The following is a 15,163-nucleotide window of genomic DNA, read 5'->3' as shown; positions in this document are numbered from 1 at the left end:
TCAGCGAAATATATATGGATGAATGCTAGTTAGAAGAGAATCGCAGTCTTAGCAGGTATGGAAAACTTAAGCCAAGACGAGTGGGCCCTAAAGCATGCTTTTTTGGATATCCTGAACAATATTTTCACTATACCAAAAGTAACAATTAAGGAAGGTTAAGTTCGGGTGTAACCGAACATTACATACTCAGTTGAGAGCTATGGTGACAACATAAGGGAAAATAACCATGTAGGAAAATGAATCGAGGAAAACCCTGGAATGTGTTTGTATGACATGTGTATCAAACGAAAGGCATTAAAGAGTATTTTATGAGGGAGTGGGCCATAGTTCTATAGGTGGACGCCATTTAGGGATATAGCCATAAAGGTGGATCAGGTTTGACTCTAGAATGCGTTTGTACGATATGGATATCAAATTAAAGGTATTAATGAGGATTTTAAAAGGGAGTGGTGGTTGTTGTATAGGTGGTCGCCTTTTCGAGATATCGCCATAAAGGTGGACCAGGGGTGACTCTAGAATGAGTTTGTACGATATGGGTATCAAATTAAAGGTATTAATGAGAGTTTTAAAAGGGAGTGGTGGTAGTTGTATGTGTGAAGGCGTTTTCCAGATATCGACCAAAATGTGGACCAGGGTGACCCAGAACATCATCTGTTGGATACCGCTAATTTATTTATATATGTAATACCTGCCAAGATTTTAAGGGTTTTTTATTTCGCCCTGCAGAACTTTTTCATTTTCTTCTACTTAAATATGGTAGGTGTCACAACCATTTTGTAAAGTTTTTTCTAAAGTTATATTTCGCTTCAATAAAACAACCCAATTACCTTACCATGTTTCATCCCTTTTTTCGTATTTGGTATAGAATTATGGCATTTTTTTTTTCATTTTTCGTAATTTTCGATATCGAAAAAGTGGGCGTGGTCATAGTCGGATTTCGTTCATTTTTCATACCAAGATAAAGTGAGTTCAAGTAAGCACGTGAACTAAGTTCATTAAAGATATGTCGATTTTTGCTCAAGTTATCTTGTTAACGGCCATGCGGAAGGACAGACAGACGACTGTGTATAAAAACTGGGCGTGGCATCAACCGATTTCGCCCATTTTCACAGAAAAGAGTTAACGTCATAAAATCTATGCCCCTACCAAATTTCAAAAGGATTGGTTAATTTGTGTTCGACTTATGGCGTTAAAAGTATCCGAGACAAATTAAATGAAAAAGGGCGGAGCCACGCCCATTTTGAAATTTTCTTTTATTTTTGTATTTTGTCATTACTGGAGTTGAATGTTGACATAATTTACTTATATACTGTAAAGATATTAAATTTTTTGTTAAAATTTTACTTTAAAAAAACATTTTTTTTTAAAGTGGGCGTGGTCCTTCTCCGATTTTGCTAATTTTTATTAAGCGTACAAATAGTAATAGGGGTAACGCTCCTGCCAAATTTCATCATGATATCTTCAACGACTGCCAAATTACAACTTGCAAAAGTTTTAAATTACCTTCTTTTAAAAGTGGGCGGTGCCACGCCCATTGTCCAAAATTTTACTAATTTTCTATTCTGCGTCATAAGTTCAACTCATCTACCAAGTTTCGTCGCTTTATCTCTCTTTTGTAATGAATTATCGCAATTTTTCGGTTTTTCGAAATTTTCGATATCCAAAAAGTGGGCGTGGTTATAGTCCGATATCGTTCATTTTAAATAGCGATCTGAGATGGGTGCTCAGGAACCTACATACCAAATTTCATCAAGATACCTCAAAATTTACTCAAGTTATCGTGTTAACGGACGGACGGACGGACGTACGGACGGACATGGCTCAATCAAATTTTTTTTCGATCCTGATTATTTTGATATATGGAAGTCTATATCTATCTCGATTCCTTTATATATGCACAACCAACCGTTATCCAATCAAACTTAATATACTCTGTGAGCTCTGCTCAACTGAGTATAAAAATACATACTTTTGTTTAGCCCATCCTAATGTACATATCTACATATATTATCATTAGCAGTACTTTAAAACAGGTGCATGGGCAATGCTTACGTGGGGCGTGCATGTACTTCGATCCAAATTAAACATGCCACTTGACCACGATCTTGTACTGTGCCGACAGCAAAAAAAAAAAAGATTAAATAAAAAGTAAACTCAAGCTTATACAAGAAGCACGAACTACTGTGTGCACAAGCACTGGTGCGCTTACATTAAAAGTCAACCAACATCTCTGCTCCCAAAACTATCGCCATAGTTCATATGATGCAAGTAAATGAAAATAAAGAAAGCAAATAAACATTTTTCGCCATAACTTGTTAAATAAGAAATCCAGTTTTGTGTGCGCCAAACGCAATTCGCAATGAATTCAGATGACTAATTTTTAGCTCCGACAAAGACATCGTACAACCAAAAGATTTGTGGGTTGATGGTTGTTGCAAGCGCAATCTCTAAGCTTGCAAACGACGCTTTCACTGCTCACTAAGTTCGGTCATTTGGTATGTCAGTTGTCCCCAGTCTGCACTTAACTTGTTCAGATTTATTTGTTTTTATTCGAATTCCTGGCTGTTACTGAACTTTATTGCGGTTCATTGCATATATATTACAATTACAATAACAACAATGAAGTAATGATTACAAAAAGCAGATGTTATTGACAGTTTTTGTCTCGCAAATTTATTAGCCTTTCAAGTGGCAATCAGGCAAGATTTCATAATGATTTTATTTTGGTCTTTTATGAAATCATTGTTATAAATTAAATATATGATGCAACAACATTTGCATTGAGCTTCGCTTTTAATAAGCTATCAACATAAGCTACGCTTTCCTTAATACATTGCTTTTTGATTGGTGAAAGTTTTTGCTTCTTCTTCTTCTTTTTTAATTTAATGTTGCACTCTATGTGGTAATGTTTGGTGCTTCATTTAACATATTGGCTCATTGCCGAAGCATAATTTTTTTGCTTTAGGCCCGGTTTTCAGTAGTTGTAGCTAAGCTAAAACTGTAAGTAGCTAAGCTTAAACTAAGTTTGCTTAAACTCTAATAAAATTTAAACTCCAGTTAAACTACTGAGCAGTTCTTCAGTCACAGTTTAAGGCCATGTGTGTGGGCTTTTTTGTGCGGTAAAATTGGTTTTTTATTATCTAGATAATTTGTAGATACGGCAACAGCTGGATTTTGTTTACCCAACAAACATGGAAAACAAATTCTCTAGGAGGAGATATCCAACATTATTATTTAATTATTCTTAAACCAGATAGTTCTCGAGTTGATATCCAACTTCATTCTCCAATCACTATCCAACCTTTGAGAAATTTCGTAAAACTATATGTTCTCGGGTTGATCTCCAACGTTATTTTCATTACCAAACTATTATCCAACCTTTGAGAGATTTTGAGAAATCTACAATTCTCAAATGAATATTCAACACGTTTTTCCCGTTGATATCCTATATTGGATATCGAGTTGAGGTGAAGAAAAAACCTCCAAAGTGATACCACCTAGGCCAACAGCCATTTATTGTGAGAAACAAACACTTGGTTGATAGCAGTAATGAATCGTAAATAATAAAAAATAAATTATATGGTCAAAAACGCGGGAACATGGAACGCGGGATAAAAAATGTTTCTTTGAATCACGCCCCATTTCCAATATATTTGCATTACATACACTGTGTAGTATCTAAAAACAAAAGCTTATAGACATCCGATGTATGCGGGTTTCACGAGACACGTTCATTTCAGTTGTGTCTCGCGAGCTATCAATATGGAAAAAAACGTCGATCCAAACAAGAAGGTAAATATATTAATGTCTTACTAATTGTTCGATGCTCTGAGCTCGTATTTTATATTGAAAAGGCCTTAAAAAATTAAGTATAATAGAACTCAATGTGATTCGACGCGTTTTTTGTGAGTTTGATCGTTTTTAAATTTTACTTCTATAACTGTGTAACGTTAAAGACCAAATTACCGAAAATGTTTTATTGTGAAAAATTTAAAAACGGGAAAACAGCCAAAAATGTATTTTTTCCTATAGGCTTTAGTCTAGTTTAGAGAGACATAGTGATTTATATTAAAATCCTTATCGTTTGACCGCCTTTCGGAATTTAATTTATGTAACATTAAAGACCGATTTCTCCAACATTTAAAATTCGTTTTAGAAACCGCAAAGCCGGGCACAAATCAATAAGAATTACATTGCTAATTTGAAAAAAATTAACAAGTATGGCGAATGCAAGAAAAAAATGGCTGCATTAATGAAAAAACGAAGAGAGGGATCGAAAGCTACAGAAATGTTGTTGTCAACCACACGCCGTAATCGTGTCATTGCAGAGCGTCGTAAAGCAACACGTGAACGAGTTAAAAAATGAAGAGACAGAAAAAAGAAAACTGGAAAACAAGAGAATAATCCAACTGAAGCTATAAACAACAGCTATAAAAATTTAAGCACTCTCGGTAAGGCTGCTTTAAAGGTAACGAAAGCTGTTCCTATTTCACCAAGAAAACAAAAAGTTGTATTGGTAAAAGTGATTCATGATTTTGATGAAAAAACTCGTAGAGATTTAATAAATGTCATACAACTGCCTCGAAATAAAAGAGAATACGTTCAAAATTATGAATTAGTAGATGACATTCATGCATATTTCAATCGTGATGATATTTCACGTACATCACCTAAAGCAAAGGATGTCAAACACTACCCATGTCCAAAAACTGGAAAGATGATAATACTTCCAACAAAACATATGGAACTCACTATGAAAGAAGCATATGCGATATTTGTTGAACAGCAAAAAAATGAAAAAAAGTGAGTCTCTCAATTTGTTTCTACGTGACTCTCTCCCGCATCCCATATGCTTAATTTAATATGTTAATTTTTTCTACATTTAGAATGGTGCAGCCTGACTTTTTTTTGTGGACATCGCCCAAAAAATATTAAATTGATACACGATTTACCACACGACATGTGCGTGTGTTCATATCACTCGAATTTCATCGAAGTCGTTGTTGCGTTGCATAAGATAGTTCCAAATATTCCACTTTATAGTGACGGTTTTGTGCAGAGATTTTTGTGCAACGATGCTACCAAAAACTGTTGGTTTGAACAATGCGACAAATGCACGGGTGTAACAAACGAGAATCTGCATCGGGAAGTTGGGAATATCGCGCTTGATACCGAAGCTAGTTGGGTAATTTGGAAAAAAGATTCAGACAGAAAACGTGTTGAAAAATGTGAAGAGGCTGGCCAGTTATCAGATCTGATTGCCCATATTACGACGATATCCCAACAATTCTTACAACACAGCTTCATAAAACTGCACAATCAGACGCATTCAATATGTTTGATCGAACCAGGGCATCAAGCTATGAGTTTGGTGATGAAGGTATGTTGCAGGTAGATTTCGCTGAAAATTTTGTATGTCAAGCTCAAGGAGAAGTCCAGTCCGCTCATTGGAATCAGCGTCAATTATCGTTATTTACTACTGCATTTCATTACAACGAATCATTTAAGTCGAAGGTATTCGTATCTGACAGTCTCGTCCACACTAAGGAAACAATCGTTCCATACATGTTCAAACTGCTGACAGGATTACCACAGTCGTTAAAGGTGTTGAAAATTTGGAGTGATGGACCGTCTTCCCAATTTAAAAATAAATTTAATGATTCCAAAATTGGAGGAGAAATTCGGTCTAAAAATATACTGGAATTATTTTGCTACCTCGCACGGTAAAGGATGTGTGGATGGCATTGGTGCAACTGCAAAAATGATTGTGCGAAAACATATTAGGGCTCGAGATGAATTAGTAAACTGTGCAGTTGACTTTGTGAGAGCTTTTAATAGTACCAAATCACAAATAATAATCGAAGAAATGACACAAAGTGAAATTGATGAAACTAACGATGCTCTTGATACTTTACATGTATTTGCAAATGCGAAAAATGTCCGAAACATCGCTTCATCGCATCAAATTCAAGTAGTCGATGGAAAAATAGTTACCTTTGATACGTCTAGTGAAGGATATAATTAGTTTGTTTCATGATTTTTTTCGGTAACATAAAACATGGCTCAACTAGATCTAAACAGCGATCAGTTCAAAAAATCACGATGCTCGAAAATCCGACTGTTTTCGCTATGTATGTATATATGTCAAAGTAATTTTTATTTTTCATGTAGCCTTTTTTCCGTGGATAGTGGAGGTATTACTGGATCGACTATACAGGTCGATAGGTATTAAGTCGTGTAACCCAGTGGTATGCATAACTTCAATATTTAAGGTTTTTTACATAGCACCTTTTAGACCGAGGTGTGCGATATGTACCTTGAATTGAATTTACATAAATATTTAATTTTCAAGCTTACTATTATTTTACTTTGTTTTATATCTTTTTATTCACTATATTCTCCAAGGAAATCGAATGGTAACGTTAAAGACCTTTTCTGTGTAGCGTTAAAGACCTGTATACTTTGAATCGTAGACTTGCCGGACATTTTTTTTTTCAAAAGTTAAAATAGTTGCCGTTTCTTTCAACCTTGGTCTTGAAGAAAATGCTTTGTTTAAGTTTTTTAGTTGGCAGGTTGAGCTGAATTTTCTGTAAGTGTGACGTTACTACGTAACGCACTTCCAAATACGGTAACATTAAAGACCGCTTAAAACTGGCTGTATCTTGAAAACAACAAAGAATTGAAGAAAAATGTATAGGTATAAAATATAGCCCTTGGGGTTAGTCATCAGAATAAGTAAAAAATATTCAGCTTTTGTTCAATACTTCGGAAATATGAACAGAAATATACGTATTTCTGTAACATTAAAGACTAAAATATTGACCATATATATCGTTGCCCGCTTGCCAGAAGCATGAATGTGCCAAAATGAAAATGTTGAGAAATCGAGTTTCAAAGTTTATTGCTCCCTCAAAATTAGGAGAATTAGTTTCTAATGTAAAAAGGTATCTATATGTGACCCAGTCTATGAAAAGGTGGCTTATGACTCAAAAAAAAAAAAAAAATAACTGCTACTAAGAAACTGAAGAAATACATTGTTTATCTTTAACATCTGTTTCTCGCAATTTGTTTTTTGAGACATAAGCCACCTTTTCATAGACCGGGTCACATATATTATATTCACACTGTGCTATTTCAACAGATAAATGCCCTGTTCGCATCCCTTCTATTTTCCGAGATTTAGCACATTCATTTTTCTGGCACAACAAAAAGTTTAAAAACTGATCTAATGTTTTGTTAACACAGCTATACAAAAAAATTAAAAGTAGTCGGATCAGGTAATGCCAATCATGTTTTCTATACATTTAGATCAGCTGAATCCAAATACACTATAAGAATTGGCCCAGGTGGTCATGGTATGGCCTTAACCTCAAAACATGTAAAAAAATCACTGCAGATTGATTTTTAAATAATGTTATAGCCAAGCCAAGTCCTGCTAGGCCAATTCTGTTGGCGGATTTGGATTCGGAGCATCACAGTACTTGGGAGGGTGCCGAGGAAACGGTTACTCTCTTCCTCTGCGAGTGCCCAGCCCTCGCGAAATTTCGGTCCCGAACTCTAGGCAATAATGTGTTGCCGGACTTAAGGGCTGTGTCAAACTGCCGCATCAAGGACATCAGTAGGTATATTGTTTTATCCAAGTGGTTTGAGTAAAACAATATGCATGCTACATCAGCCTAAAAATATAATTGGTTCCAGGATAAAGTGCATCAAAATGGCACCTAGAGCGCCACTTGGGCCCGGCTACATAGCCGGGCAGCACAGCAACCAACCAACCAACTTGGGAAAACATCCGCGGCTGTGACTTATCGAAATTAGGTATGCAAATGAAAAAAATAAAATTAAAATAAACACATTGGCGCATAGTCATAGTCAAAATAAAATAGGTTTTAAATTGATTTACATCTTTTTGACATAATTTTCTATGAGCTATCTGTCAAAAAATCAGCAACTAAATATAAAACCTATTTTATTTTGACCATGACTATGGGCCTTTCAATTCAATTTCAATTATTGCAAACTTAGAACTAGTTCTTATTTTCATCAGAATCAGAATCTTCTGAAATGTTGGGTTCGGGTAAAGCGTTGCCCTCTGGATTTTTATAATGACAACGATATTCTTGGTATACATTTTGTCTTTTTGTTTTGAGGCAAGAGGCGACGGCTTCGAATAAGCCGGTTTACCTTCAATTAAACAACGATCTTTTCTCGGATAATCAGCTATTAAAATTCTTCATCGACATACAATTGTATGTGAACCTCGAAAAGTTTTGGGGAGTTACGAGTTCCTCTTATAATTTGTGCCCAACCTTCAGGCACGTATACCGGAACATTCGAACATACGAATTTGTGCTGTGCTTACTTTTTTTTCAAAAATTGAGCCATATCAACGAATGTGTCATACAAAACAGGAAATTCATTACCTTGTTGCCAGCCAGAAACATGAATGTGCTACATCCATTTTTCTGGCTCAACTTTGTGTGATTGAATTGTACATTCGTGAAAATGGCATTGCAAATTATTGGGGGTTTCATGTGCGTAGGAAGCTCTAGATTTAAGTAGAACCTAGAGAATCTAAATGGTAATATAACGAGGCCTATAATACAAAATAGGAAAAATTTCACATTCATGCTTCTGGTTAGTGGACGATGATATTTTATTTTATTTTCGTGAAAATATTGTAGTAAATTGTTATAAATTAGGGAACCACAAGTTGGGAATTAAATTGTTTCACCTTAAATAATATAATTTCTCGCTTTTAAGTCTGTCTTTTGCTGAGTACGCTATGATTCTCGAGTTGAGCAATTCGACGCCATTTCGAACGAACGCAAATAACTGATAGGTTAACTAGAGTTTAACCCTGCCATATCGGCCGCTTAAGCTCAGCTTAAACGTCAGTTAAAGTAGACTGAAAAACTGCAGAATAAGTTTAAGCGTAGTTTAACTGACAAACTGAGTTTAAGTTGTACTGAAAAACCGGGCTTTAAAACGTCTGGCAGTATATAATTACATATGTGCACTTACAACTTACATAAGTACTCGTGTAACTAAAATAAAAAAAAAAAACAAGTAAGGACGGGACTGTCTTCGGCTGTGCCGAAGACTTCATACCTTTCATGAATGGGGCTGAACAATAATCTTATCCCGTTCGTAATCTCCAAATAATCCGATGTATAAGATAAGAAATATATAGTGAACAGATGTACATACCTAAACGATTTTTAAGATAAATATAAAATAAAAAATGGCAAAAAACCCGCTTATCTGAACGATCGGTTATGTGGGATATATATTATATATATCTCCGATCGAAATGATTTTTACAGGAAATCTTCTATGATATATTAGAATATATATCACCAAATTTCACGTTTTTATATTGGAAACTAAGGGAGAAATGGCCAAAAACCTTTCTATCTGAACGATCGGTTGTATGGGATAGGTATATACTATATACATATAGCTCCGATCAAAGTAATTTTTTTCAGGAAATCTTCTATGATATATTAGAATAAATATTACCAAGTTCAACGTTTTTATATTGGAAATTAAGGGACAAATGGCCAAAAATCTTTCTATCTGAACGATCGGTTGTATGGGATATATACTATATATAGATCCGATCAAAGTGATTTTTTCAGAAAATCTTCTATAATATATTAAAATATGTATATGATATTATAACTACAGATGCACGTGTATAGCTTCTCATATGCGCGCGTATTTGTGAGCGACACTTCCACAATTACAATTGCATACTTTCGGGAGCATCTCAGATAAGATATCTGCATGTGTTTGTGCATCTCTTCTCCGCTGCGTGTACGTGCATATGTGTAGACATAATGATTGATTCGTTTATGTAGATACATAATAATTGATTTATGGATGTGCATACAAGTCACTCTTTGCATCGCTTAGAGATGGCAATAACCCTTAGTGTTGCTAATATTCGTAACAATATATATCACCGAGTTTCACGTTTATACTTCCTAAATTGCGGCAGGAATGACCAAAATCGTCTTATCTGAACGATCGGTTGTATGGGAGATATATGTTATAGTGGTCCGATCCTAGCGGATCCGAAAAATGTCTAATATAATACAAAAATACATCCATGTGCCAAATTTCATTGAGATATCTCAAAATTTGAGGGACTAGTTTGCGTTCAAACAGACAGACGGACGGACAGACGGACATGGCTATATCAACTCAGTTGGTCGCCCTGATCAATTCGGTATACTTAATGGTGAGTCTATCTTCTATATTTCTCAACGTTACAAACATCGGACCAAAGTTAATATACCATTTCATGTTCATGAAGGGTATAAAAACAAGCAATGACTTTTTAACTGGTTTTTCCTCGGCGCATCCTAACTATCGAGTGCTTGAGCTGCAGTGAACTTTAATGCTTGAAGTTCACGTAAACTGTCAACGCTACCGCAACAATTGCTACCACACACAAGAGTCAATTCAATCTATTTATGTCTGAAATTTTGCTTAAACAATAAATTGTGCTCTACACTTTCTCACGTACTTGCCTTGTAAATTAGCTAGCTTTATCAGGAAGCACTTTTTCTAGTGTTAGGATCAGACATGCCTTTTCAATCACCTACGACATTATTCGATAACACTGCACAACAAAAATTTTGCAACAGGGCATAATTGATGTTGGGCAAAACTATAGCCCAGCATTTCTCAGTTCTTTTTGATGTTGAAACATCTTTGCTACGGTACGAGGGCATTCAGCATGTAAACGTAAGCAAAGTGAAGGCGTAAGCGTTGTCTTTGGAAGTGGTATGCACTATGGGGGAGTACAGAGTGTAAGCGTTTGTGTAGTCACTACGCAGTAGCTTAATGTAAGAGCGGTACTGTATTCTATTAGCTGCAGAACTTAAACGCGCTGGAACAATATTCTATAAAAGCGGGCTTTGATATCATCGGTCTGAGCAACCGCGCTGAAAGTTCTGCTTATTCCAAACTTGGGGTGAAAATTAGTTTGATCGCGAATGAGAGCAAAACGAAGTAACTGCTGTCATCAAGGAAAAAAGTCAGCACATTTGCATATTGGCTGCCACGCCAGTTTCGGCAACCATAATTTCAAAATTGTTAAAAAATCCATTTATTTGGCAACCATCATTAACACAAACAACAACATCAGCTATGCTATCCTGCGAAGAATAACTCTTGCCAATAAATGCTGTCGGACCCGCATATTGAAGCAGAGGAAGAGGGCGGTCCCCACTCCGCTTGAAGGACCAGATGGAAAAGGATTTCTTGGGCGGCCTTAACCGTTGGAACGGTTAAACGAAAATTAAATAAGTAAGTAAGGTATGCCTGTCGTAAGAGCCGATTAAAATATCAAACTGAATCGAGGGGTTGTGTAGCGTAACCTTTTCAAGGGGTCGCCAGCGCAATTTATAGCTTCTCCAACCCAGCCTAGAAACTTTCATGTGGTCATAATAAATCGTTCCCGAAATGGTCAGGCTAGTACCTTTATGGTGCGTGTTACCGGAACGTGCCGGATCTGGATCCTTCAAAGGACCATCAACATCGATAACACACTCTCCAAAGGTTTTGGGGAGGTTTCTTATCGCTACAACAACAACTCCGCTTCCCTTCCCCTTGAACCTAACAGTTTCAACAAAAAGTACTTTGTAATAGTGACCTTTGATGATGCCCGAAGTATTCTTACTACAGGCATGCTTAGTTTAAGAAGGAAGCTCGTTTCATTTCTATCCAAATAAAGCCATGCGGACCTTAAAAACTTGCAGTCATCAGGGTAGGTCGCCAGCAACTTCGTTGAACTATTAGGTATTTGAAGATTACTCAGTTGTGTTCGCGCGGAGTGGTCCGCTTCGCATAAATCCATTTTGAAATGTTGTATGGCCATCTTATCAGAAAACTTTATCCTATTGCTTTTCTGTGGAGGCAGCAAGCTTATAAGTCTCTTTGACTTTACTGTCCTGTATCGGTCTAGCTGCTCTTCTTCGCTTGGAAGATATTAGAAATGGTTTCCCAATATTTTTGGATAAAAGTAAAATATCAACGTTTTTCGCTCATCACGGTTTCGAACAAAAGGTAACATGGAAAGTTTTGCAGATTGACTGGATCTGAATATTTTATAAACTTAGGAGCAACCCTCACAGACGTCGTCCTAACCGAACTTAAGTTTACCTGCATATTTTTAGAAGAATTTCAAAAAAAATTGTATTGTTCACTCCACTCTTTTCTATATCCCTCTATATCTCTCTTTTTCTCCGCAAGTATTATCTCCTCTCCAATTTTCTGTCACTTTTTGTCATCCTAGCTTTGCTGGTCTATCTTTATATCTCTCTCACTCACCTAAATAGGTTATACATACTATGTTTGGATAAAGATGTCAAATTAAGGGAGTGTCGTATATTAATTTAAGTCTTAAGTTTTAAGTTGTTCACATAGCTTCAAATATACAATTTGATTTGAATGTAGCTTATACAACGAATATGCAACCTTATAAATTACCTAATTCATTTTTGCATTTAAAGATTTTTTATATATATATGAAATTATGTCTATAAAATGATAATGATGTTGTGTTTTAGTATTCATATAAATGAAAATTGTTTAAATTATTTACTAATCAATTAACTTTTTCTTTTCTCTATCATCCGCAGTCGAGTTCCCCGAAGAGGATGCTGACATGTTAATGGAACCAAATGATTTTACACCAGTCACCGTGCTACGCTCACAAGAACAACAATTCCATGTGCCACCCACATACCACTTTCGTCCAATAACACCTAATGAACAACATGTCATAGCACGTTCCGATGTACATCAGCCATCCATACCGCATCCCACACCCATTGACTCACATACACAGGCGGCACAAAATTATTATCCACCATTCTTCCGCGAGGCGCCACCATTAGGACATTCGCGCCCCTACTTCCCTATACCCGATGGTCCTGCCATACCCAAATATGCAGCACCACATCCTGATCAAGTACCATTGGGACCAACACAACGTAGCTTTGATCCTGCAATTTTAGGTTCTGGTGATTTTGGTGTACTACGTGGTGGCACTTTCTATCCCGAAGAGGAAATGCCTTATCACACTGATGAAAATAGTGATTTCAATCAATATTATGGTGATGCAAATGGCCATGGGCGTCCATCGAATGAAGAATTCGTAGCAAAGTATACTTATCCGGAAGAGCAATTTGCTGATTTCCGTGATTTTGCTGATATAAATACGCCCGCAGATTCGGCTTTCTCACAATTTGTTGTTGTATATGCAGCGAAAAATTCCACAAATTCGAGTACACATCCCCGTCCGAAGAACATCTTTGAACAGTTGGAATTGCTTGATCGTGAGAAGGAGCAGGAAGAGAAGGAGGCAAAGAAGCTGCGAGCGAGCAAATCCAAATCAAAATTGGCCAAAACAAAATTACAAAAGAAATATAAGAAGAAGACGAGTGCGAAAGATATGGATTATGAGCCATTGTTGGCTTTGAGTTAAGCTATTTTTAGTTGTAAGAAATGGTTAAGCAAATTGTTTGTAGTAGTGTATGAAAAATATTTTTAAGCTAAGTAAAAATGTGGAGAGAAGTGGCAACTACACACAAAGAAATATTCTGCACAACCATAAATATTTTTTTTATAGAACTTTATTTTTTTTTTAAGTAATGTATAAAGTTTCCTAGTTTTTAGGACAAAAATTCTTAGTTTTTGAAAAATTTCATTAGCTTACTTGAGAAAAATATTTACAATGCGAGAAATTAGATAATTATTTTTTCGGTGTATAGAAAGGAAAAATAGCGAAAATAAAATCTAGAAAATAGTAAATGGGGAAGTTCAAGTACGGTTAGTTTACTCGAAAATTGTTTAGAATTTTAGCAGACATATGCTGGAGTTATTTTAAATCTTAAAGCTATTATTAAAAAATTAAATTTTTAATTGTTATCATTTTCAAAATTTCACTGCTCGTAAATGCAAAATCTTTTCGCTTATGCTTAAAAACATGTATGCTGGTATGGGCACCATTACAAACAAATTACACAGGCTGAGAAGTTTTTTAGACCCAAAGATGATCCAATATTTTTCTAACGTCTATTGATACGCTAAATCTGAATTAAGTGTTGGGTTTTTTAAGCTGATTCATTTTTTTTCAAGATATTTAGGTCTTAAAGAGCTACAATTTTATTTATTTCTTTTTTTCATAAGATTTTTTAAGAATTAATGAGCTTAACACCAATAAATGATAATTGTTATTCAATTATTATTTTGGTTTTTTTGGGAAGAACTGAAAAGAAGGAAACATTTAACATCGAACCGCGGACAAACTGCTGATTCCCGGTAAAACCTGCTGAAATAAATAAACATTACGAAATTACCTGACGATGATGACGTGGCGGTTTTCGAAATGGTACCATCGCGATATGCCAGTAAATGTTTCCTTCTTTTCAGTTTTTCCCAATAAAACCAAAATAATAATTGAATAAGTATTATCATTTATCGGTGTTAAGCTCATTAATTCTTAAAAAATCTTAAGTAAAATTGAACACACCAGTAAACATACAAACATTTTTTTTTTTTTCAAAATTTGAAGTCTAATTTTAGGCACACTAATTACTTAATAACTGCATGTAGACGAGTTCAGCAAACCATGCATGCTCGAAATAGAATTTTATTAAAAGATACTTCCTTTTTCCGACTAGTCCATCTGCTAAACAACTTTAACCCCATTATTAGAAAAACTGTCTGAAATACTTGTGCATATTGATTTTATGCGCAGCGTTCAAGGGCGTATGGTAAAAAAACGTTTATATCAAGTAAATATTGGGAAAAATTATAAAGCGTTTGTGAGGCAAATGATTGCACTTTCAGAGGGAATATGAAGATTTTTAATGAACGTAAGTTTTCGTGACAAAATTTACTTTTTTTAAATTTTCTTGGCGGACAGTGTTATGGAAAGGAAATTATACATATTAGGGTGGGTCGATTTGTATGGACGAAAGTTAACCGATATCGCGCCATCGATTTTTCTATAGGATTTGGGCTCAGGAAAAAAAGTTCCACTACGCACACCCAAAAAAATAATTTTCAACCCTGCGAAATTTAATTTTTTTTTTTTGATTTTTAAGGTTTTTTTCATGACCTACTAAAAAATGTTCATATGTAT

The 15,163-nt window shown here is 35.4% G+C and overlaps 1 protein-coding gene across 2 annotated transcripts in view; it reads left to right on the top strand.

Moving 5' to 3' along the window:
* The window catches only part of LOC137251092 (uncharacterized), a 320,986-nt gene extending 307,137 nt beyond the window's left edge, over window positions 1-13,849 (top strand). For both annotated transcript variants that reach the window (XM_067785075.1, XM_067785074.1), the window contains one exon: window positions 12,654-13,849. In XM_067785075.1, coding sequence (XP_067641176.1) covers window positions 12,680-13,501 — 822 coding nt within the window. In that variant the 5' untranslated portion in view covers window positions 12,654-12,679 and the 3' untranslated portion in view covers window positions 13,502-13,849. The remainder of the gene's footprint in view (window positions 1-12,653) is intronic.
* Window positions 13,850-15,163: the final 1,314 nt, after the last annotated feature.

The sequence above is a fragment of the Eurosta solidaginis genome, chromosome 4 (assembly GCF_040869045.1).
Source record: "Eurosta solidaginis isolate ZX-2024a chromosome 4, ASM4086904v1, whole genome shotgun sequence".
Classification (NCBI taxonomy): domain Eukaryota; kingdom Metazoa; phylum Arthropoda; class Insecta; order Diptera; family Tephritidae; genus Eurosta; species Eurosta solidaginis.
Note: the sequence above shows the minus strand (reverse complement) of the source record. Positions and strands in the feature narration are given on the sequence as shown.